Source organism: Pinus tabuliformis, chromosome 1_2, assembly GCF_031772625.1.
Source record: "Pinus tabuliformis cultivar Carrire ecotype Pingquan chromosome 1_2, CPIR1, whole genome shotgun sequence".
Lineage (NCBI taxonomy): Eukaryota > Viridiplantae > Streptophyta > Pinopsida > Pinales > Pinaceae > Pinus > Pinus tabuliformis.
In genome coordinates, this window is record NC_142298.1 from 1,014,010,135 (window position 1) to 1,014,036,764 (window position 26,630).

General features: G+C 32.7%; 1 protein-coding gene across 1 annotated transcript; it reads right to left on the bottom strand.

The window, feature by feature from the left end:
* Positions 1–12,359: 12,359 nt before the first annotated feature.
* Positions 12,360–13,212, bottom strand: LOC149209548 (uncharacterized). The gene is made up of 2 exons (XM_089398663.1): positions 12,595–13,212; positions 12,360–12,509 (listed from the first exon to the last, which is right to left on the bottom strand). Exons 1-2 carry the CDS (start codon positions 13,210–13,212, stop codon positions 12,360–12,362), a joined length of 768 nt encoding a protein of 255 aa, XP_089254789.1.
* Between the last annotated feature and the right edge of the window lie 13,418 nt (positions 13,213–26,630).

The window sequence follows — 26,630 nt, forward strand, 5'->3', positions numbered from 1 at the left end:
CATTTATTTCAATGTAGATGACGATTTCTAATCCTATTTGATTACTTGCACTAAAAGCATTGATTTCAATGTAGATGTTGATTTCTAGTTATATTTGATTTCTTGCACTAGATGCATTTATTTCAGTGTAGATGTTGATTTATAATATTATTTAGTTGCTTACATTAGACGCATTAATTTTAGTGTAGATGTTTTCTAATCCTATTTGATTTCTCCCGTTAGATGGATTGGATGTTGTTAACCTTAAGACAGTAAATTATTAAAATTATTTTTTAAGAATAGATGGAGGGGAAAGGGAGGGAAGAATATTTCTTGCACTAGATGTATTGATTTCAATGTAGATGATGTTTTCTTAGAATTCTACTCAATTGCTTGCACTATATGCATTGATTTAAGTGTAGATGTTGATTTCTAATTCTATTTTATTGCTTGCTCAAGATGCATTGATTTTAGTGTAGATGTTGATTTCTAATCCTTTTTAATTACTTGCATTAGATGCATTTATTTCTATGTAGATGTTGTTTTCTAATCTTATTTGATTGTTTTCATTAGCCACATTAGATGTTGTTAATATTGACATTGTAGATTATTAAGAAAAAAAATATTTTCAAGATATATAGTAATACCTAAAATGACATTATTAAGAATTAATTACCTGTCAAAAGTTGCGATACATAGAATTAAAAAGAAATAGATGTGCATAATCAATCCTCCCGCAAAGTGCAAATCAATCCTTGATAATATTGTCTCCCTTCTACATCACCAACTGATTACTAATAGACAATTACATATATTCAAAATTCCTAATAGATAATTGCATATAATAATGTATTCATAATATTTATAAGAGAAAAATATATATTTATAAACATTTAAAACAAATTAAAATATTCTTGAAGGAGATGTGATAATTGTTTAGAGAAGAAAATAATGTAAAGATTTTATAATTCTAGCCATTCATTAAAAAAAATACATTATTTCTTAACGAATACACTATAGATAAAAAATCATCAAAATATTCTTGAAGGAAATAAATTATTTGAAACATTAGCAAAGAAAAAAATTATTTCAAGACTAATCTTCATGCAATAAATTATTAAAACTAACTCTTAAAAATATATTTAGTAATACTTGGAGGGAAACTATTGATAATTAATTAGTTTAATGAGAAATATTTCGACGGAAATCACATTGTAATACCAGATCATGGCTACACGTTAAATAGGGAGAGCAGATCTTCCAACGGCTATATTTGACTAGGAAACAACTATATCGGACTGGGCGATTTCACTGAGAAAAGGCTAAATTTGACTGGACTGAGGGAGTGGAAAAGTTATTAATGTTATCATTATTGTTATATTCATTACCAATATTTTAATAAAAGTAAAGCTTGTATTAAAAATTAAGAAAATGAATAAATTAGTTGTCACAATTATAATTAAATAAATAAAAGGTTAGTAAATTAACATGGAGATTAGTTTTTTATTTTATTTATTTTACTTCTTTTTTTTTATACCACCAAAAATTGTAATCACTGAAACAAACATTAATCATTAATAACCTAAAAATAGCTAATACGGAATACTAATTAAATGAATATGTATATTATGAAATCAAAAACATTACATCAATAATATATAATGGAAATATATGTAAATATATACATTTCAAATAGTTAATAGGTTGTTATGCAAGATGGTTTCTTTTATTATTAATATCATAGATATGTAAATATATACATTTCAAAATAGTTAATAGGTTGTTATGCAAGATAGTTTCTTTTATTATTAATATCATAGATAGAAATTGTAAGAAATAACTCACAAGACCCTAACCTATTAATAGACCTATAAAAAACAAAATGAAGGATATATATATATATATATATATATATATATATATATATATATATATATATATATATATATATATATATATATGGAGTACTAAATAAATATATATGTATGTTATGAAAAAGCTATATATCAAAACCTAAAACCATTAATATAATATGGAATATTATGTAAATATATATTTTCCGAATTACATATATAAATAAATAGTTAATTAGTTATTATACAAATTAGTTTATTGTAAGAATTAACTCGTATGACCCTAACCTATTAAAATGCCTATTTAGAAAGAAAACAAAATCAATATAAAAATGGGTTTATATATATATATATATATATATATATATATATATTAAACTGGAGGGAGTGAAGCAAAATAGAGAGACGAGAAGGGAAACAAAGAAAATGATCAAGAAAGGCGAGGGTGAAAAACAAGTAAACCGTGCCGAGGACCAGGGGGGAGGGAGGGAAAAAAAGGGGAAGTGGCTAGGAAGAGAGGGTAGGGATCTAGCAACTACTAATTTTCGAGCCATCATCTCTATTGAGGTTTCTCGGTCTTATTTCAATTTATTTGGCTTCCCTAAATTTCCGGTGATGGAAATGTGCCACCTTGGCAATAACACGGATCTCCTCAATGCATACATGGTGCATCGTCTTCTCCGCATGTTCAGCCAGGGCAGAAGACCAGGTTCTCCTATGTTTTATTTCGGTTGAGTGCTCATTAATCCTTCGATTAATAGAGCGACTAGTCTCACCAACATATGGGGTCCCACAGGAACATGGAATAACATAGACACCTTTCATGTCCTTGGGGTCAACCAGGTCTTTTACTGATCTAAGGGAGCTATGGATGGTATTAAGGGGTCTAAAGGTAGAGGGAACATTATGCTTCCTGAGAATTTAATTCAGATAAGCATGAGTCTAATTTAATCATTTATAAGTGTGAGTCTAATTCAGATATGAATTCATCAATTAAAGGCAGATGTCTCAATAGTCATTTCAATTTTGGGCGTAATGATATTATAGATTCTAATATTCATAATGTTAATGACATTGCATATATTAACAATCATTGTAGTTTAAGCAATAAGAAATATATTGAATGTATTAGTAATAGAGTAGATAATAATTACGCAGATTTTAATAAAGTGAATATACATAATAATGAAGTTAGTTTAGGTTATAATAATATTAATAACAATAATTATAATAATGGAATTATGTAATGACAATTGTTTTTCTAATTTTAATAGTTTTATTAGTAAGAAATTTATTAACACTAATAATAATAATAATAACAATATTAATATTAATATTAATATTAATAATGACGATAATAATAATATGAGTATTGAAAATAGTTATGATAGTTTTTTTAGTAAGAATTATATTGATTTAACTAATAATAACAAGAGTAAAATTATTAATAATAACCTTTATTATGGTAGGACCATTAATTATAATTGTGATAATAATAGTATTATTTGGAATAGATATAATCACAATAATAATAATCTTCCCCCTTTCTCTCATTTTAATAAAGTTGTCAATATCTCTAGTTTCTCCTTTCCCCCTTCAATATTTAATCTTTTGGGTAAGGGTTTAAATTTTTCCCTAGTCCCTAAAACGATCCCAATAGAAGACATTATATGCAACATAGAGTTTGGGATTAAGGGCTTACCCGATAATATTAGGGACACTATAAGGCAAGGTTGCACAATTGTCTTGAGGAAAGGTAAGCCCCCTAGAAACAACATCAGCAGGGATGAATTCGAGGGCCTCAAATCCTTAAACCACAATAAAGATATAGTGGTTCTAAAAGCCGAAAGGAGGGGCTACCATCATCCTTGACAAAGATGATTATTGACATAAGATGTTGGATCATCTTTGTAATAGTGGAAGCTACAAGAAGCTTTCTAAAAATCCCCTGGAAAATATCTCAATCGCAGTGGTTCTTGTCATCAAGTCTACTAACTCTATGGCTTCCATTAGCCATAAGCTAATTTAGAGTAGCCCCATTACCCCAAGGATATATGGGCTTCCAAAGATTCACAAAGAGGGGGCCACCCTGAGGCCCATTGTCAATACCATTGATGGTCCTACATAACTTCTGGAAAAATTCCTTGCTTAAAGCTTGGACCCCTGGTTGGCCTCACAGAGTCTTTTTTCAAAGACTCTTCATCTTTTGTCAAAGAGCTTAAGGGCATAAAGCTTGACCCTAGGGACATGCTTGTGAGTTTTGACGTGGTATCCCTTTACACTTGCATTCCTATAAAAGAGGTCATTGATGTCATCAACCACCTCACAGACCTTGATACCAGTCATTTAGTAGAGATCTATCTCACTTCAACATTTTTTAGCTTTGAGGGTGAATTCTTTGAACAGATCTGTGGTGTTGCCATGGGCTCCCCCCTGTCCCCGGTTGTTGCTAATCTTTTTATGGAAGATTTTGAATCCAAGGATTTGGCCTTTGCCCGACTCCTTCCCAAGCTTTAGAAGAGATTTGTGGATGACACGAATGTCATATGGTCCCATGGCCAAGAAGAGTTAGATCTTTTCTTCAATCATCTCAATAATCAACCCTCCTCCATAAAGTTCACTATGGAGCAGGAAATTGATGGGCATCTTCCCTTCCTCGATGTTCTCATTTCAAGGAATGGTGATGGTTTGATCTCCCACCAAGTGTTTCGGAAAAAACTCAAACTAAGTAGTATCTTCATGCCAATTCCCATCATTTCCCTACTCAAAAGTTAGGTGTTCTCAACATGCTAGCTACTCCTGCACTAAGGATCTCTGATGAAAAGAGCCTCGATAAAGAGAAAGCTCATCTCCTTAATGTTTTTGTTAATAATGGTTATAGTAGGCACCTTGGTGAGAAAGCTTTCCTCAAAGCCAACAAGAATTCAGTGGTCAAGAAAGACCCTAAAGAGCGAGTCTCAGGGGTTCATCTCCCTTTCATCCATGGGACAACTGATAAGATTGCTAGAATTCTCAGGAAGCATAACGTTCCCTCTACCTTTAGACCCATTAACGCCATCCGTAGCTCCCTTAGATCGGTAAAAGACTCAATTGACCCCAAGGACATGAAAGGTGTTTATGTTATTCCATGTTCTTGTGGGACCCCATATGTTGGTGAGACTGGTCACTCTATTAATCAAAGGATTAATGGGCACTCAGTCGACATAAAACATAGGAGAACTTGGTCTTCCGCCCTCGCTGAACATGCGGAAAAGATGAAGCACCATGTATGCATTGAGGAGACTCGTGTTATTTCCAAGGTGGCACATTTCCATCACTGGAAATTTAGGGAAGCCATAGAAATCGAAAGAAGGCTGAGAAACCTCAATAGAGATCCGTGCCCTCTCCTCATAGTTTCTTCCCCGTTTTTTCCCTCCCTCCCCCTCGTCCCCGGCCCAGTTTCCTTGTTTTTCCCCCTCCTTGCCTTGTTTGATCATTGTCCTCCATATATATATATATATATAGATATATATCCTTATTATTTCTTTCATTTTTTTTTTATAGGTCTATTCATAGGTTAGGGTCTTGTTAGTTATTTCTTACAATTTCTGTTTATGATATTAATAATAAATGAAACTATCTTACATAATAACTTATTAACTATTTATTTATATATTTATATTAAATTCGGAATGTATACATTTACATATCTTTCCATACTATATTATTGATGTAATGTTTTTGATTTCATAATATACATATTCATTTAATTAGTGTTCCATATTATCTATTTTTAGGTTATTAATGATTAATGTTGGTTTGAGTGATTACAATTTTTCGTGGTATTAAAAAAAAAATACACTAACCTCCATGTTAATTTACTAACCATTTATTTATTTAATTATAATTGTGACAACTAATTAATTTTCTTAATTTTTAATACAAACTTTACTTTTATTCAAATATTGGTAATGGGTATAACAATTCCTCTCCCTTGGTCGAGTCAAGTTGATCAGTCAAATTTAGCCATTTCTCAGTCAAATTGCTCAGTCCAATATATTTGTTTCCTTGTCAAATATAGCAGTTGGAAGATCTGCTCTCCCTATTTAAACTGTAGCCATGATCTAGTTCTTCAACTTGTCCTGACGATGAACCATACTCGTTGGTTCGAAACGCGTTGACAAAAATATTACAATGTTATTTCCGCCGAAATGTTTCTCATTAAACTTGATATCGATCACGTAAGCTTAAATTCAACCATTAATTAGTTGTCAGAAGTTGTGATACCTAAAATTAAATGAAATAGATGTGCAGTATCAATCCTCCTAAAAACTATTGATAAGATTGTCTCCCTTCTTCATCACCAACTAATTAGTAATAGACAATTACATACACATGTAAAAATATAACACAACAACTGTAACATTCGAAAACATTATAATCCAAATCCAAATACATAAACACACAAACTACTCAAAGCATGAAAAAAGATGTACAATTCATTCAAGGCAAGCAACAGAGACAAAATTAAAGAAGAGAATGATATGGTCATGCTAATCAAAGAAAACATAATGTGAATTTTGAAGTTAACCTCAAACACATATACATAATAATGATAATCTAAAAATGTGACATTTTTGCCCTCAACTGGAACCAGCTTAGATCCATCTTAACTCCGGATCTATCAAGCGCCAAGAGGGATCAAGTCTTTCGCGATGCAAACCTCATTTTTGAGTGCAAAAATTGACGAAAGTTTTGCACCTCGAGAGATTTGATCCCTCTAGGGGCTTAATAGATCCAGAGTTAAGATGGATCTTTATACATTTAACTCAATTATTTAAATTGAGATTAAAATAATTCTTCCCCTATTTTTTACATAGTCAAAAGTAGTTATTTCCTTTTAGCCGTTTCTTTATACTTCTTTTAGTCGTTTATTTATAGCTGTTAGAAAGACATGTCTTTCTATTTAACCTCTTGCCATGATTTGATTCTTCATCTTGTCGTGATGATGAACCACACTGGGTTGTCATTCGAGTAGACCAAACTTTTCTAATATGATTTCTACCAAAAGTGTTTCAAATATTCTAAATAAATAATTATTATAATAAAAATTAAATTTAATATAACAAATCCTCAAATAATTTTGTAATTATTTAATATTTGAAAATTAATTTTACAAATTAATAGTTAAATACATTCCTGTTTCTAGAAGTTAGATAAGATTAAACATCTTCCACATATTCTCTTAATATAAATAGTTGTGAAAATATACAATCCCTTATTTAAATATATATTAAATTTATAAAGAAAAACTCACTAAAATGCAAAAATGTTTAAACAATTTATTTAAAATTATATTATATATTTACTTTATACTTTCACCACTTATTTTCATGGAGTAATTTACTGTATGTTTTTTCCACCATAATTTTGACGACATAAATTGCGGCGAGATTACCCTGTTTTATTTAAATTATATTTGATGACAGTATTGAGATTGTGTAAACACAACAATTTAAAACTACAATTTTTTGAATTTCTAACCAAACAAATTTCTAACCAAACAACGGGGAAATTGTAAAAAAAAACAGAGAGGAAAAAAAAAAAAACCAAAAATTACTATTTACCTTACCTTCACACTTCCACATATAAGCTTCAAAATGTCCAAAATGAATGTATTTAACTTCTCTTTTAAAAAATAAAAAATATCTTTATTGTTAATTTTTTTTAGACACCATTAATAACTTTGTAAAAATCATTGTGACTATTTTATTATTAGTAAAACTAATAATAAATGCCATATAAAGCAGCGCGTTTGGATAGACTTGGACCGACCCTATTTGAGACCTAAATAATAAACTATATAACTTGAAGTAAATTTATTTGACTTTTAATATATTTTTAACAAATATTAAATTTGAAATTTAAAATATAAATCTATTATTATAAAAATATATATATTTTTAAAATAAAATAAAATATAATTTCAAAACCAAGCATTTATTACCTAAAAACACAATCAAATAAAGTTAAGTAAATACGTGATGATATATTATATAAAGATAATGTAAGTAAAGTATTAATTTGATAAATTAATTTAAGTTTGAGTATTAATGAACAATTAAATTAAATATTAAACGATCGGAGATTATTTCATTATTCATTAAAAGAACACAAACTTGTGCAGCACTCCATTCCCATCAAGGACAGTCGGGTGGTAATGGCCCAATAGGTGTGGAGAATTTGATCGTTGTCGCTGTCAGCCGGAGCGAGCCTGGTGTTCACGGTTGTGTCAGGCTTCCCGGTGCCGCTGAAGCGCGTAGTCTATGGAGGTTATAAATTTGCTCTGAAAATAATGGGATTGTTGTTAAGATTTTGATCAAATCTGCTCGAAATTTTGAGCAATCTGAATTATCTCTATAAAATTTGTGCACTGGGTGTTTATAAAAATTAACAGTTAAATACTCGTTTGAAAAAAATAAAATAAAATAGAAAATTCAGATGCCAAATTTTTTGTCATCCGACAACGCCCTGCTGAAGTTGTTGAACCAGGCTTTGCAACCTATAGATGGTGCGCACCTGAACGTACGTCATTAAATTTCCCCTGGTGTCACATGGTTGGGGTCGATTCGTATTAAAAATAAGTTAAAAGTTTCTTGAATTGAATCACTGAGCAGACTAACGACGTCTATACAAAGAAAACGATGTTGTCTTATCTCGTCTTCCAGTGGCCACTACAAAGAACGGTCCACTCTTCTGCGCATAACAAAATAACTAAACACAAACTTTCTTTCGAGGAAGAAACCAAGAACAAGATGGATAGGGTGGGAATCGATCTTATAACTGCAATTATAATTGCAATTATTATGTGTGTAATTTTTGTATTTTAAAATCAGCATAAATTTATCTTCAATATGGATCTAATATACGGATGAGAAGGACATCAATTTATGAAGATAGGAGAAGATTCAAGGATAAAACCTCCAGTGCCTAGTATTCAGGGTTCATTCTCATTGATGGTTGCTAGAGGCATGTTCTGCAAAGGGATCATGGTTGGTGTTCAACCCATTTTGTGGAGTGAATTGTTAGGTGATTCATTAGTCTATCCATTCAACTTTCCATTGGGGGGCATATGTGGTTGGTCTTGGAATCTTAGGTTTTGAATCTCTGGTTTTCATTAGCTCATGGGTGGTAATCTTACTTCAAGGTCTGGTGTTCATTTCCTTTCGGATTTCAGTGAGGGGCTTCCATGGTAGCCATAAGTTTCAGGTTCTGAGTTTTGTTCGATTTGGTTTGGTTCTTGGGTGGTTAACCTAGGGGCATTGGAGCTTGTGGGTGGTTGTGCTCTTTGAGGTTTTGTAACATGTTTATCCATGCTTGGTTGTTTGGGGGTTCAATGCTTATTGGAGATGAGTATTCGGAGGAGGTAATAGATCCTTCTTTTTCAATTGTTGCGTCATATGTTGAGTGACGCTCAATTGCTTAGGGTTATTGTGACGACTTAACTTGTTGTTTTCTTGGTTGTGTCAATTTTGGGTCCAATTTGGTATTTTATCCCTCTTCAGGTAGGGGATCTCATCGCAAGTGTTGGGAGTTAGGACTTAATTTTTCCATATCATCGACATAGAGGGCGAGGAGTAGACGGGGAGGTGGTGAGCGTTCCCACCCTTGTCAACGTGGTGCTCGTTTATTTTACAATGTTCTTCTATCGTAAACATGTAGAAAAAACCATATGCTTGAAGCTTACGTTGGGGTCAAGAGATAATCTCTTTCAAATTCAAAACTTATGGATGACATGTTGACTTGGATCCCTAACACTGCCACACCAGGGGAAGGAAGAACCAATACCTCAATATTGTGGCTCTTCATAAGCAAATGATGACCCTTGTAGGCATGGTCTTAAGCGATAAACAAACGGAGAAGTACAACATTTTTGTATCTCTAGAAGATGTTAAGAGAATCGTAAAGAATCAGAGGTGTTGTTTAGACAAAATTGACTATTGAGTGAGCCATAATGACAACCACATTCCATGTGAATCACATGGAAGGGACCTAGCGGATCCCCCCTAGCTTTAGGGTAAGGGTTGTAACAAACATTTCTTCTTGTGACAATGACTAGAAAATTCAGTGGGGTGTGGGGCATTGGGATGGCTCTTTGCATCGATTATTGGTTTCTTTAGCTGGGCATGTGGAATTCCCTTTTGCCTCTTGATGCATGGTGGTCTGTGAGATTGGTCCTCGCCTAATATGGTGGGCATGTGGTAGTTTCCATGGTTCATGTTTTGTTTGTGTCTTCGATCATTCACGACTTTAAGTTATGGATGAAGTTCCTGGTCCATTTTTTTGCAGCCAGGGTGTGACCTTTGATTTTTTTTTTTATGTTAAATGTCATATTGGATGGGTTGTCCCTTGTGGCGTTATGGCCTGGGATATTATAGGTTTTATTTTATAATTATGATGGTTGTATATGTGCAGGCATCCTTCTTTTTGTAGGCCAAATTATGGGTGTCTCTCATAGGATCTTGAGAGTTGCTATATGTAATTTTAGTGATTTTGAAACTCTTTTTACTAAATTAAATGATAGGATTTGATGAAGATTTGATGATAAGATTTTATTTTATATATAATTTCATATATTTTTATTAATAATTTCATTTATTTTATCTATATATTTATATTTAGGCTTATTATGGTAAATATAAGTTGATTTTTTTGGATTTTGATTTCATAAAATAATTATAAAATATATTTTTTTAATATCAAATTAAATCCTTGCCATGGTATTTTTAAGTATAATATATGAATTTTTAAAAATATGTATTTTTATGTTTTAGTTATATTTTCTTTCCATCTTAATCTTTTGATACAATTTTATATTCATAATCCTTAAAAAGGTTAAATGATTAAATATAGTTTAATATTCAAAATTACATTTATATTTAATTTATTACTTTTATAAATATTAGGTTCACAAGTTGTATTATAAGGACCCGTGTGTGACATGGTGTGTGACATGGTCTGTGTAATACCTAGGTAATTTAGATGGTTTAGATGCCTAGATTTCTCAAGCCACAAGTAAAGTATAAAGTCAAATTTAGACAAGTAAAGTATAAAGTCAAATTTAGACAAGTAAAATATAAAGTCAGACTTACACAACTTAACAAACAAATAAAAATATTAAAAATATATAAAATTATTAATAAAAAATTGGAAACTTTATATAAGAAATATTTTTTTATAACAAACAAATAAAAATATTAAAAATATATAAAATTATTAATAAAAAATTGGAAACTTTATATAAGAAATATTTTTTTATAAATGTATAAATTATTGAAGAACAACTATTTTGGATAATTATTGTCGTGAAAGTTTTGAAAATTCCAACTTTTTAAGTGAATATTGTGGTTTATTCATGGAAAACAAAGATTAAATAGGAAGATCAAAAAGATAATATTTAAATAAGATACTAATTATAAAGGAATAATATATAAAATCCCAAATATTTTAATAAAGAAAACATTAAAAATAAATCAATAGTTAAGAAAGAAAAATTAAAAATAAATAATAATTAAGAAAAATTAAAAGTAGATGTTGGAAAGATATATAATACAAATTAAAGAAATAAGATTTGATAAAAAATTATAACATAAAGGATGAAATAGAAAAGGGTTTAAAGAGAATTTTTGAGAGAGTTAAAAAGGATTACAGTAATATTTTATTATTATCATTATTATTATGTAAAACCAATAAATTGTTAATGATAAAGATGGTAAAAATTGGTTAAAAGAAATAAATGAAAATAAATATTAAAATAAATATGGTTACAATATTGAAAATGATTATTAAAACTTTAAAATTTAATAAAATATAAAAAAAAATACTACTAAAACTCAATCAATTAAATTATTAAAAAATAATAAACTATTAGAAAAATGAATGACATTAAAGGGGATTTAAAAGCAATAGGGTAAAGGAGGAATGAGCTAACCAAAGGATTCATAAAGTGATGAATTAAAGGAGACCATGAGTATGATGAATAAGGGGTTTCCAAGACAAATTTAGTTTATAGCCATCTACAATATTAAAGTTGTTTTTTATGCTCCTCAATTTTTAGGGATTTGCTCAAAAAGTTGGGAGAGTAGTGAGGATTTAAGACTAAAATTTTAGTTGAATCAAAACAAATAAGATGTGTACTTGTGAACCAACTTGGCCCATCTCCCCTGCCTACAACCAACGACAGTTGTTCTTTAGACTCTGGTCTCTCCTGTAAGCGCCTTGATGATATTCCAGGATCTGATAACTCAACTAATACACCCTCTCTTCGACTACACCTTAACTTTGTTTCTTCTATAAAAGTAGCAGCATCTTTATCTATGGAAGAGATAAATTTCAAAATCTTTTGAAATGCTTCGAAAGTGGAGATGTCAGTAGGCAGAGGAATCGAAAATAAATTGAAATAATAGGTCGTCACACACGCCACAGCATTTTTTAAAAGATGTATCCCTTTCTGCACGTCCTCACCCATAACTTTCTTCAGGTCAAAGTTCAATACAGATGCAACATCCAAAACACTTGATGAACACCCTTTACTCGCATAACGGATACAGTTGTTTTGGCTTGGAAAGAAAAGAGAATACCCCCGCTTCCTCCGAGAATCTGCATACGAACTTCTTTGCCATACACGGGAACATGAACCTGCAAACCCAGAATCAAGAAGCAACGGGGCATATAGGTACCGGGCTACAAGATTCAAAAGCTGCACCATATACCCCATTGATACTGCAAGTTCTCGTGGTGTAACAGAATATGGATTAAGACCTCGAGGCAACGAAACATTGCAAATTTGGTCATGGTAATACTCCCTGCCAGACCTTTCGTCTCTGTTTCTCCCATCATTACGTTTGTGTACACGATCAAGTGGGAAAATCTTGCAAACTTGTTTTATTGCAACAGATTGATTTTGCAGAAGCTCTGCCTGAAGTCCAGTGAGGACCGAGTTTTTGGTGCAAATTAGCTCCGAATGCAACTTCAACTGTTTCGTTTTGTTCTCCTTTAACACAGCAGAGGCTTCAGCTAGTGAGTTGAGCTTGGTATTTAATTCTTTTCTTTTCGCCTCTAGTTCAGACTTTTCTTCACAAAGTTGATTCTCGTTGAGACGAAGTATCTCTTTTAGCTGATCAATCTTGTTAGCACTAGTTAATATTGAGCGCTGCTGGTGAACTGCTTGGTTGTTAGCCTTAAGCTTCTCATCCAACCTTTTATGTAAGGAATGGCGATGGTGTTTCAGGGCGTTGAGAAGCTTATACTTCTCGTTTAAATTGTAATTCACACAAGCTGCGCAAACGGAAGGTGAATTTGCATTCTCACAGTTTCCACAAATATGACTTTTTGTCTCCATGGGGGGCAAAATTAAACTGCTCGCTAATCTAAACCCTACTGGGAAAACGCTCGCCCTGTTAACCAATATGATGCAATATATTATATTTCTTGCAGACAAAAGAAAAAGTAAGTACTCACAATATCTGGTATTATGTAAACAGGTTTGATGTCATGGCTGTCACGTTCGTGGCAAAATCTCAGTAGTAAGTGGTAGTGGGGCCGATGCAAACTTTCCCTGTCAAATAACACATAAAACCTATAAGAAACCGCAACAAAGCTGCCATGCTTGAAAAATTCTTAGCAGGAATGCTGTAGCCATGGAGGATAAAGAACACAGAGGTAATTTGTCCTTTGAATTATTCGATCTGCTCTCTTTCGTGTTTGTATAATTTGTCTACAGATTTTGCAGAGGAGCGGCCGGTCTTCAATCTTCTTTCAATAATGTCTACAAAATAGAAGTTCTTGCATTTAAGAAGGCAGCCTTCAATCTGACTTTGATAATGTCCGCAATAACGAGGTTTTTGGATTTAAGAAGGTCTTACAGTTCACTCCACCATGGGCCTGTTTAAGAAAGGCTAACCATTTGAGCATTCTCTACATGCAAACACTTTGACGTAGTTAGATAATTTTGATTCCATAATTAATAAATATGCTGGGTGGTGAAGTTAGAAACTTTAGAGTTGTAATTCCTTGCACTATTAGTGAAAGAGGCACATAATTTCAATGCATGATGTATCTGAATACCACTGTTATTTGCAGCTTTGCATGTTGCAGTCGCCAGAAGGAAGGTGAGACTGAACTAATATTAATAGCATAGAAGTCATTTTTTTAATATCGTAAACTGAACTAGTATTAAAAGTTGAACATTTGAGCATTTTTCTGCATGCAGACCCTTACTCGCCGTTAGTTTACGTTGATTCTATATATGTGTTTTGTGTGTGCTGTTAGAAACTTAAATATATATGTTAGTTAAACTGCATGAGCACACAAAATTTCAAAGGCATCTGAATACCACTACTATTTGCGACTTTGCATGTTACAGTTGGCAGAAGGAAGGTGAGGCGGAAGTCATATTAATGATTTTTTATGATTCAAGACTGGGAGGCCTCTCATATACACAGCTCTTCCGGTTCACCCACTTTGTGTGTGACCATTCCAAAATTCTCTGGATGAAAACGTTTCACGCGGTTAGGTTGCTGTGATGGCGCAGTCTCATTCATCTTCATCTATTATATGTTTGTTTATGCTTTGTTTTTTAAATTTGGTTTATAAACTTTACATAAAATTTATTTTTTCTCGATATCTAAAATATAATTTATAGTATTTTAATATATAAATAAGTTCAGTACTCTGGAAGTTTGAAGGAGAGTCAACACCGCCTTCTAATAGACTCTATGCTAAATAATCGAGATTGTCTAAGGATGTGCCTAATAGATTCGAGTTTAGTAGGATCCTGAAAATCCATTTTAATATATTATTAATTTTTGAAATAATTATATATATATAAATAAATTTTTTATATTAATATTATTAAAAGTATTTTTATTTAGGTTTTTGTGATCTATAATGAATTAAGTATAGTCTTCTAGTAGAAATTATAAAAGAGAAATTTTTTGTTAAAAAAATTCTCTTTTATTAAAATAATTAGCAATAAAGTATATTATTTTAATTATTAAAAATTTTATTTTTTATAAATTTATTTTTTAAGAGGTTTTTTAGGTTAATATGGAAAAGATGTTGTTCCATCTTATAATGTTAGGCAAGCATTTTGATAATCAAAATAAAATAAAATAAAAATAATGCACTTTTAAAATAAAAGTTTTATGATATTATCTTTTTTTTGGTCATTTTTTGTTGGGTAGTTAAGGTAAATTTGAAATAGAAACAAAATTAACCTTTTGTTAAAATAAAAATTCTAATTTATATTTATTTTCATTAATTTCTATTTAGTTAAGATAAACTTGACTTGGTCTCGTAGTTTTTGAACTCTAGGTTTATAACAACCCATGGTATTATTCATGGTACTCATGTGGAATATAGCCTATTTAAAGGGACAATTAAACGAGCCTAGATCCATCTTAAATCTAAATCTACCAAGCATCGAGAGAAATCAAATAAAATCATAACACAACAACTATTTATTTCATTCAGCTAAAGTTAAATTTAAATTTATTAAGAGGTCTTTGACTAAAGATAAACTCACTATCCTATAGAAACATCAAAGTAACAAGTCAACTCTCCATTCTAATCAACATAAAATCTCTCATACCTAATTAAGATTCAACAAACTTTAGGCAAAAGAAAATAGATAATCCAAACCATTCATCAAACTTGGCAATAAAAAATCACTTAAAATGGTAAATTCTAAATCCTCTCATTAACACTAAACTCACCACTCACTTTCTTTTACATTGAAAACATAATGATTCACTCGAAGTAAAATAAAGAGCGAGAGGGGATCATGTAAACCTAATCCACATTAACTTTTTAATTATATTATTAATCAAACTTTCGCTTGTATCGAGCTAAAGGGAATCTTGTGTTAAATTTTTCTTGTACCGACGCGAGAGAATATCTCAGCCATGTGCAAATGCCCCACATTTTGTTGAGTTTCGCTTCTATCGATGCAGTAGAGTATCTCGTCGATGTGTGAGGACCTTTGATAATTTGTTGTTGTGCATTTTGGAAACACAAATTGGAAACCAATTCAACTATATATTACTAATAATTATATAAAGAATGTTGTACATAGTACATATAAATACAATAGGTAAATCGTTGATTAAGTTTAGTTTCTTGTACTTGAATAACTAATCACCATAACACACACTAACCCAGACTATAATCTCAAGGATTAGGCATCTAACATTCCCCCCAAATCTAAAGGGATGTTTTGAAGTCGAAGAGTAAGAGCTTAAAAATAAAAAAATGCATCTCAACCAACCAAGGATGGTGGCTTTTAAGAGAAAACCACAAATGATACCAAAATGTGGGAGAGCTCAAAGGTCTCAACTAGCAATGTTTCAAAGATGACCACCAACTCTAGAACTATCAAACAAATTTCTAAAGCAAACTAACTATGGAATAATTCCTATTCTGCATCTTCTACGAGCGGAAATGCTCTTTCACAAATATGCCAAAAACATGCAATCATTCTCATAGAGAAAAGAAAGCCTCTCTACAAATCTGAATTAGATTTTTGAACCCATAATTTAGGCTGTAGCAGTACAACTATGATTATCTCTAACTCGGGTTTGCTTGATAACCTATAGCAAACCATCAATTCCCCCTTTTCAAATACAAGGTGAGAATATGAAGTACACTTCACTGCGAGATTGGTCAATACTCTCAAACATATCATGTGATATGACTTGTAAGTCTTCTTGGAAGTTTTAGACCAATCTGAAGAAGCAATCCATCCAAAATTAATTTTCTCTCTTGCAGTAGACTTATGTTTGAGGAATCTATTTGAATGATGATTCTTCTTTCCACAATGTTCACAAGGATGAAGATCATAACAATGGTATTTCTTATGTCTAACTCTATCACAATATTGGCATCTAACAATTCGTTGTGGGACAACATCATCCAAAATGTGAGCACTACGAAATTGTATAGGCTTGGAAAAATCAAGAACATGAAAAGAAACATCCTTATTATATCTCGCACTAGTTCTATTTTTGTTGTGTACAATTTCTTCCCACGGTCTAATGAATGTTTTGAGAAATGTAGGTTTCACATATGTATGCAAATGACCCTTACATACACTTGCTATGTTGGTGCACTGAACTACTCCATTATCATTTTCTAATTGTTGATCAATATTTCAGTCATGCTCAAATAGGTTGTTCTGAACAAAAACAGGTTCAAAATTACAATTCATCTTTAGTTCACATAATTCAAACTTTTTCAACTGTGACTAACTCCAAAAACTCATTTTTGCTTTGAGAAATTTGTAAACAAATTCAAATGTTAGAGAGAGTGTCCTTGTTGATTTGGACACTATTATGAACTCTAGATAGCATTAGATTGCTTAATAACTGTAACAAATCATCGAGTATAGTCATTTTTTCAAGTCAAATTTTAGAAACACTTGCAATCAACTTTGAAAAGGGTGCCGACTTCAACCAAACATGCACTTGTTTACAATGCAAAATCAACAAAAAATCATCAAAATTTAAACTGCCCAGACTAAAATTTTCAAGGTAAGAATAAATATCCACTCATACATATCTTACTGCCAGTGTCATCATTTCCATCTTAAATTCACCATATAGCCACGTATCAAAACACCCCCTTTTTTTCAATTGGTTATCAAATAAATTCTTGTTTCTCTAGCAATATAGACAGGCATGCTCAAATTCTTATCATATACTACAATACACCGATTTGGATTCTCTATTGAAGTTTGAGTAAGTGATGTAGGAAATCCTCATCATCAAAATCTCCACACGAAACGCACGTACGTCAGACAGGGAATAACAGATATCAATATCAAAATTCTATTATAAAAACAAGGCTAGATTATGACCAAAAGTAAAGTTGCCCCAGAAAACTAACACTCATCATAATGTTACTTATATATTCTACATTCAAATTACCAAAACATTATTTCATCATTTTAATTATAGTAAGAGAACCATTTTGGTAGATCAATACTTCTCGTGTTCAAAAATCTCGTTTAGGTTGTGTGTCGCTTACTTAATTACAAATAGTTTATAGTTTCAAGAAGCAAACATTTCAGTTAAGTGAACATTTTATTTGGGATGAAAGTTCAAGTATTTTATTTATGGTTGAATTACTATAACATAAAAATCAATGCACATAATCAATAATGTTTTTGTCCTTACACTGAAATAAATGCACAATGTTAGCCTAATTACCTTGAAATTAATGTACACCATGTTGAAAAGTGCAACTAGGTTCGGTCTTCATAGTGACATGTAATCATGATTTTATGTAATTGATGTAAAGAAGAAAATAAAATTATTTCTACTCAAGGAATTTTATTTCTAGTTAAGGATCCCATTGTGATCTTTTAGGATTTTCGTCATGTCATAAAGTATATAGAGTCAATGTCAAAGATGAAAGACCCATTTGGGCATGTAATTTATTGTGAAAAAAATTGTGAACCCTCTAAGACCATGTCACAAGGTCACCTTGAAATCGGACTTAAGATAGTTCTAGAAAGGCATTTCGGCCTTGTTATTCAAAAATGTTGGCTCATTTTTAGGATCAAGCCACTATACATAAGAAGCTCGGCCTTCATTTGGAGATAAAATTTTAGTCAAGCAAATATGAAGCAAGAAGAGGTGTGAAGATCACAAGGAAGATGTTAGGATATTCCAACACATAGGAAATAGTTAAGTATAACTTGGTCTAGTGTAGAGTTAGGTAAAGTGTGTTTCTTTACTATGTACTTTTGTAACTTACAATCTGACGGTCATGATATGTAGTGAACCGACGGTTCATTCTCTCCTCGATATTACAGACACTTGATCTGTAGCTTAACACCCGATTGGTCCATGATCGCTATTTAAAGAGCATGGAGGGTCATTTGTAGGGTAACCATTCATGAGAGAAGCTTATGTAAATTTTCATTCTTTTATTAATAAATTGCCTAAAGTGGTCGCTTTGGCTCAGGTCATGGACTGTTTCCCTCTTTGAGGGTTTTAACCACGTCAAGAATACTGGTGCATTGATCTGTGATCTGTTTGTGAGCGGTGTCCTTTGGTGTTATGTCTGAGGAACTTACCCTATAAATACTTACATGGTATCAGATCTATTTGAGGGCCGCATCCATTGGTGATATAAATCTGAAGCTGGTACAATTGCATCCAACTATCGTTTCCTAGATCTACTGTTTCTGACTACTTTCAAGCCGAGAGGACTGCTCTATTGTGTTAGGACCACTGTTCTAGTGAGGAACCCCTTTCATTTCACGCGAAAAGGTTTCCAGTAGCCCTAGCTACGTCATTTTTAAGATCTGGAGGTATACAGTCTTTATTCGCAATTCTAGCTATTCATATCTCTATTTTTATTACTAGATCTATACCTTTCATTTCTACGTATGCTCTTTGCCCCATGACTCTGTGTGATCTGGGAAAATTAGAAACAAAAAGGAAGGATTTTTCTCATGTGTATACTCTTTTCTACTGCGCCTTAGTGTGATCTCGGAAAATCAGAAACATTGAGGAAAATATTTAGTTTTTGGCTAAAGCTAACTTCAAGCCATAAGTTTTTTTTTTTTTTTGGTGTGTCTGTGTTGGGTTTTGTGGTTTTTGTTTTGTAGGCAAAAAATAGATTTTTCAAGTAAGAACGTACGCCAAAGCTTTAGTAGCTAAAAAAAAAACTCTTCCCTCTTTTCCAAAAATTACTAACCATTTAAACTAGCTCACTTGGTCCAAAGTTACTTTATGAGAATAGAGGTCTTGAGTTCAAGTCTTTCTTTTTGTTGAGTTAATTTTTCAAAAAGCATGTGTAACTTATGTTTTAAAGTTACTTTATGAAAAGTGTTCTCACCCATTATAAAAAGTGAGTCACTTATAATTCTAAAGTCTCTTTATCTTTTATTTCAGTTACAATTTAGTGGGTAGCTCATAAAGTACCATTGTAAAAGTGACTTTTACTTATTTATAAAAGTGAGTCACATAAAAAAAAATTAAAGCAAGCTAATTAGATTAAGTTCAGAAATGGAAGGGGGTTTTTTAAAATATAACCACACATTCACGCACTTCGTCGGCATCTTCAACAACTTTTCTTCAAAAATTAATAACTTCTTCATCCGGAAGCCATTTTTTTAATCAGCCTAATTTTTTGATATCTTTCCATTGGAACACTTAGTTTCAACATCTACAACTTTAGTTTTTATTAAAATGGAAAGTCCATGCCAAGTTATTCTTGAAAACACCAACTACTTCCAATGGTAGTCCTACACTGTGGATTTACTTAGAAGTAAAGGTCTTTACAAAATAGTTTCAAGCCAAGAAACCAAACCTCAAGATGAACATAAGGCAGCCAAATGCGAAAATAGGCAAGATCAAGCACGTGAGTTGATAGGGATGTCTATTTCTCCATACATTAGATTCCATATCGTAGAACTTGATACTCCTAATGAAGCAATGAAACAACTCACCAAAGTTTTTGGAATTAAAAATGAAATTAGAACCCATCAACTTGAAAATGAGTTGCTTACATTGGACCCCAATAATTTTTCTTCCATTGAAGATTTTTTGTCCAAGTTCAAGACCCTTAGACTTCTCTTCGAAGGTGTTAAGGTTAAGAAAGAAGATGGTATCCTTATCTATTCCATTCTTACTAAGTTGGGACAAGCCTACTCTATGTTTGTTTCCACCTTCCATTCTACTAGAGAAACCTTTATTTCTCAAGGACAAGACTACAAGTCCCCCTCTTTTGATGCCTTTTTTGATTCTTTAATAAGAGAACAAGAAAATCTCTTATATCTTGGTCTTCTTAATATTGGAAACTCTTCTAAGAAAGCATTAGCTTCCCAACAGCAACCAAATTCAAAGAATCCTAAGAAGCAGTATCCTAAAACGAATGGTCCTAAACCAAACAAGGGTCCTAAGCAATTTCAGTCTCTAAATGAAAAAACATTTCAACAAAATGATAAGGCAAATAAAAACAAAGGGAAGAATTGATAGACATTTCCACTTTTGTAATCGAGATGGCCATTTAGAATCCAAATGCTTTAAGAATATGGATGCCTTGGAATTAGAAACGAAGAAGCATAACATCCATTTGGAGCACTCTTCATCTTCAACTTCATCTTTAGGAATAACACTTTCTACATGTGGTTTTCAAGCATCACAGTCCGGTTGTGCACTAAATGTATCTTCTTCTTCTCATTCTCGTGAGTGGCTCATTGACTCTGGAGCTTCTTATCACATGGCCAAAAACAAAGCCATGTTTTCTTCTTTAAATGATTGTAACACCAAAAATATATATGTTGGTGATGATAGATCTCTTAGTTCTGTAGGGACTAGAACTATTCATCTAGATAATGGTCAATTTAATGATGTATTATGTGTTCCAACCTTATCCTGCAACCTTCTATCTGTATATTAGATAACTCGTTCAAGTGAAGGTAAAATCATTGATTTTTCACCTCATGATGTTGTAATTAAGGACCTAAGAGATCCTAGATAGATTTTAGCTATTGGCATTACTGATGATTCTATAAGGTTGTATAAGTTTAACGACTTGGGTCATCAAATATTCCCTCGGTATTTGTTGCTCATAATGATGAAGTGAGAAAACTTTGGCATGAGAGATTTGGTCACTTAAACTATCGTTCCCTTGAGAATCTATGTAAAGAAAATATGGTGACAGGTCTTCCAATGGTATCTTGCAGAAATGGTGTTTGTTCGGGATGTGTACTCAGAAAACATCATCAGGATAGTTTTGAAAAATGTGCTTCTTGGCATGCCTCAGCGCCTTTATAGCTTGTGCATAGTGATTTATGTGGTCCACTTTCAGTTGTTTCATTCTCTGGCTACAAGTAAATATTAACTTTCACTGATGATTTCTCCAAACGCACTTGGGTATACTTCTTAAAACTCAAGAGTGAAGTATTTAACATATTCTTGGCCTTTAAGACCTTTTTTGAAAAAAATTAGACATCAAAATTTTAAGCTAAGATCTGATAATGGAAAATAATATGTTAACAACAAATTCATCAACTTTTGCACTGAGAATGGAATTCAAATGCAACATACTATTCCATATACTCCACAACAAAATGGTGTAGCTGAAAGGAAGAATCACACCTTAAAGGAAATGGCTAATTGTATGCTTCAACCTAAAGGAATTAGTCTTAATTTTTGGGTAGAAGAAATTAATTGTGCAAATTACATAGTAAATCACACTCCTACTAAGGTTTTAAAGAATATCACTCCAGAAGAAGCATGGAGCTCAATTAAACTAGATGTAAGTCACTTTTGTGTTTTTGGAAGTGTAGCATGGGCCCATATTCCAGATGAGAAACATAAAGCTTTAGAACCTAAGAGTGAAAAATGTATTTTTGTTGGATATTTTGAAGATGTCAAAGGATACAGACTTATTCCACTTAAGTCCAAAAATGTTATCATTAGAAGAGATGTAAAGTTTGCTGAAAATATATTGGCCTACGAGCCTAGTTCAATGGGTGTGCCACCTCTCTCTATCCCTTCTACTTCTGAAAATATCTCTTTTTCAGATGATGATAGCAAGGATGACAATCCCCCATCACCTTTTCAGGATCCTCCTTTAGCTCCTCAGCTTCCAAAATGGGTCTATGCTACTCGGGATGCAGCAAGTGCTCTTGTTGGTGATCCTATAGATCAACGACATACATGTTCTCAGTTCGATAGAGCCTCTTCTTTACTTGCTCAAGCTTCAACAAATTATGATCCTGACACCTTTGCAGAAGGTTCAGGCCATCTAGATTGGGATGCAGCTATGAATGAAGAATATCGTTCATTATTGAAAAATGATACATGGGATCTTGTTCCTCTTCCAAAGGGACGAAAACTTGTTAGATGAAAATGGGTTTACAGAACCATGTATGGACCAGATGGAAAAGTTGATAAGAATAAAGCTCGTCTTGTTGCTAAGGGTCTTTCACAAGTTGAAGGCATTGACTATACTGAAACCTTCTCCACTGTTTCCAAAATGAACTCTATCTGCCTTGTTCTTTCCCTTGCTGCCTCTTTCAAATGGGAAGTCCATCAGATGGATGTTAAATCTGCCTTCTTGCATGGGGACTTGCAAGAAGACATCTATATGGAACAACCCACTATACAAACATACTCCAACCTTGTATGTCAGTTTAAGAAATCCCTTTATGGTCTCAAGCAAGCCCCTCGAGATTGGTATGCCAAAATGGATAACTTTCTTTTAGAAACTGGCTTTTCTAGGTGTCATTCTGACAATACCGTCTACACTAAGAAAGTGGGCAAGTCCCTTATCATTATTGTTCTTTATGTTGATGATCTTATCCTTACTGGTAGTGATCCTGACCTTATAAACCATGTGAATTCCAGCCTTAAACTGAGGTTTGAAACGACAAACTTAGGACACTTGCATTATTTTCTTGGTTTTCAAGTCTTGCAATCCAAGGAAGGTATTTCCCTTTCCTAGTCCAAGTATGCCTATGATCTTCTACGCCATTTTCACATGGAAGACTATAATCTAGCCCATTCTCCCTTTTAGTCTAGAGCCAAACTTTCAGTCACTTGTACTTCCCCTGAATTTGATGCTACCTTATACGTCAACTTGTAGGAAAACTTTTGTATCTGACCCATACTCGTCCTGACCTTTCCTTTGTTGTTGGCCTTATTTCTTGGTTTATACAAAACCCACATGAAATTCATTGGAAAGTAGCTAAAAGAATACTTTGTTATGTTCGAGGTATAGTTGAATTTGGGATTCATTATAGTGCATAAGCATCTCCTCTATTGGTTGGTTTCACTGATTCTAATTGGGTTGGTGACCCTGATTATCAGAAGTCTACTGCAGGTTATGTCTTCACTCTTGGTTTAGGACCTATTACATGGGCTTGTAAGAAATAAAGTGTCATTTCTCTTTCTTCAGCAGAAGTAGAGTATCGTGGTGCCATAGAAGCTAGTAAGGAAGCCCTGTGGCTTCGTCAAATCCTGTCAGAGTTTGGCTTTCAGCAACAACATCCAACTACACTTTGGTGTGATAATCAAAGTGACATTCAACTATGCAAAGATCCAGTCCAACATCAGCACAAAAAACACATTGAATTGCACATGCACTTCATCAGAAAGCTCATTCATGACCATGTTCTTCAAGTGCAATATTGTTCAATAGATGATCAAGTTGCAGACATATTTACAAAGGCTCTCAGAGAGGCAAAGTTTACTAAAATTTAATTTATGGTTGGAGTTCAGGAAGTTGTCACTACGGGGGGATAGGCTCTAATGCCTCCTTCCTTCTCCTATTGTGTCATATTTGTACATCCTTCAATCATATCCCAAGTTGTTCTTAAGGGGGGATGTTAGGATATTCCAGCACATAGGAAATAGTTAAGTATAACTTGGTATGGTGTAGAGTTAGGTAAAGTGTGTCTATTTACTATGTACTTTTGTAACTTACAATCCAACAGTTCATTCTCTCCTCGGTATTACCGACACTTGATCTGTGGCTTAACACCCGATTGGTCCATGATCTTTATTTAAAGATCATGGAAGGTCATTTGTAGGGTAACCGTTCATGAGAGAACCTTATGTAAATTTTAATTCTTTTATTAATAAATTTCCTGAAGTGGTCGCGTTTGCTCTGGTGGTGGACTGTTTCCCTCTTTGCGGATTTTAACCACGTCAAGAATACTGGTGTATTGATCTGTGATCTGTTTGCGAGTGGTGTCCTTTGGTGTTCGGTATGAGTAACTTACCCTGTAAATTCTTACATAAGATAGTCTCATAATTAATGAGAAGAAGGAGAGGAAGAATGAAGTTTTGGGCATTGTTTTAGGGCTAATATCCACACACGTGTGGGAGAAACTAGGGTTCCTACAACAATATATCAGTCCTAAATAAATTCATTTAAAGGGTCTCCATTCTCGCTCCCTTGCTAGCCGAGATCACCAAGAGAAGTCTTCAAGATGAGTGAAGAAGGAAAGGGTCTCCACAATATCTCAAATCAAGCTCACACATGGAAATTGCAGGAGTGTAGTCATGTCGATAATTGCAAGACTATGGTAGGAGGCTAAAAATTCATAGTAGCCGAAGTTAGCAGTTTTAAAAGTCAATTTGACCAAGTGTTGACTTGGGAAATAAGAAGAAGCAGTGAAAAGGAGGATCTTGTGACTTGGCCTTGAAGAGGTTGTTGGTTCAAGGGTCTTGGTATTCTTTATTTAAAGTATCTATAAGAAGAAAAATTCATTTGGGTTTTCCTCTCAAGTTGGAGAAGTTTTGGATCTGGCTGATCACTTATATTATGTATCTCTTGTCACTTTATTTTTTATTCTTTGGTAATTGTTTGATGAATAACAACACTATAATATACTAAGTAAAGAGAATACCCTAATCTAAAGAAGTAAAAAGCATCCAAAAGAAGTTATCCTAAAGAGAAATATCCTTATTCTAATGCCCTAGATTTCTGAACATGGTATCAGAGCTAAGGTAACATATCAAGAAAATGGCATCTCATCAAGGGACACACAAGCACACAAGAATCAATTCTCAAGGATATCAAAACAAAGTCAAGATATACAAACAAGTTTCAAAACCCTAGATCAAAGAAGAAGAGTAAACCAGAAGAAGTCTTGGGATCCTCAAAATATCATAAAGAACCTACTCAAGTTGAATAGACCTACAATTAAAAGTTATTCAACCAAGAGATCAAGGACGTTGTCATTGTCTTCAAAACATTCTAAGGTAATCTCCTTTCGTTGAATCAAGGTCCTTACCATTGAAGAAGATAATCCAAGAAGTGTTAAGGCATCTTCAAGAAGTCATCATTGATCATCATCAACAAGGACATCACCATCAAAGGATCTAAAGTGATCTCCCTCTTTGTGGAGTCAAGGATCATTCTTGAAGAGAACTATCTTCATCAAGGAGAAGTTCTCTATTATCTATATCATCATCAAATTCAAGGAGGAAGAAAGTGGAAGAAGTATATTCATAAGTAAGTGTATTTATGTCTACATCTAAATCTATCAAAATGTCTTTTTGAAAGGAAAGAAACAAATTGTTTGGGGCTTCAAACTATATTGCATGGAAGAAGGGGGCAAATTTGAATATCATTGAAAATGAGGTCATGGAACATGTCAAAGGCTCAATCACCAAACCATTGAGAGAATATGCTCAATCACTTGCAAAGCTTATGAAATGGGAAGTAAGGGCTTAAATGATTCGCATAGAATCCGTCAAGGATCCCTTATTTCCATATGTATCTAAACTCGACACTTCAAAAGAAATATATGAGAAATTGGTAGAGTTTTTTTTCCATAAGCATTGTAAGAGAAGTTATCTCTATAAGGAAAGAACTATACAAACTAAATATATCAAAAGAAGAAGGGATAGCCTCATACTTCATGGGGATATCTGAATTAAGAGATTAACTTAAAGATCTAGGTGAAATAATGTAGGACAAGGATATGACCATTCTAGTAATAAATGCACTACCAAAGGAATGGGGTAGATTTACTTCAAGTATTTATGGGAAGAAATAAGCTACTCCATTCCAGGATCTATGGTCTCTATGCAAGATTGAAGAAACTATAATAAAGGAAAAAATTGATGTGGGATCAAGTGAAAAAAATCAAGCATATGATGTTATGGCAAAGAGAAAAGGAAAGTTTGGGAAATTTGGTCCTCATAAATGGAAGAAAAACATGACTAATATTCAATGCTATGGATGTTAATAATATGGGAATTACAAGAGATATTTTCCTCAGCTTAAGAA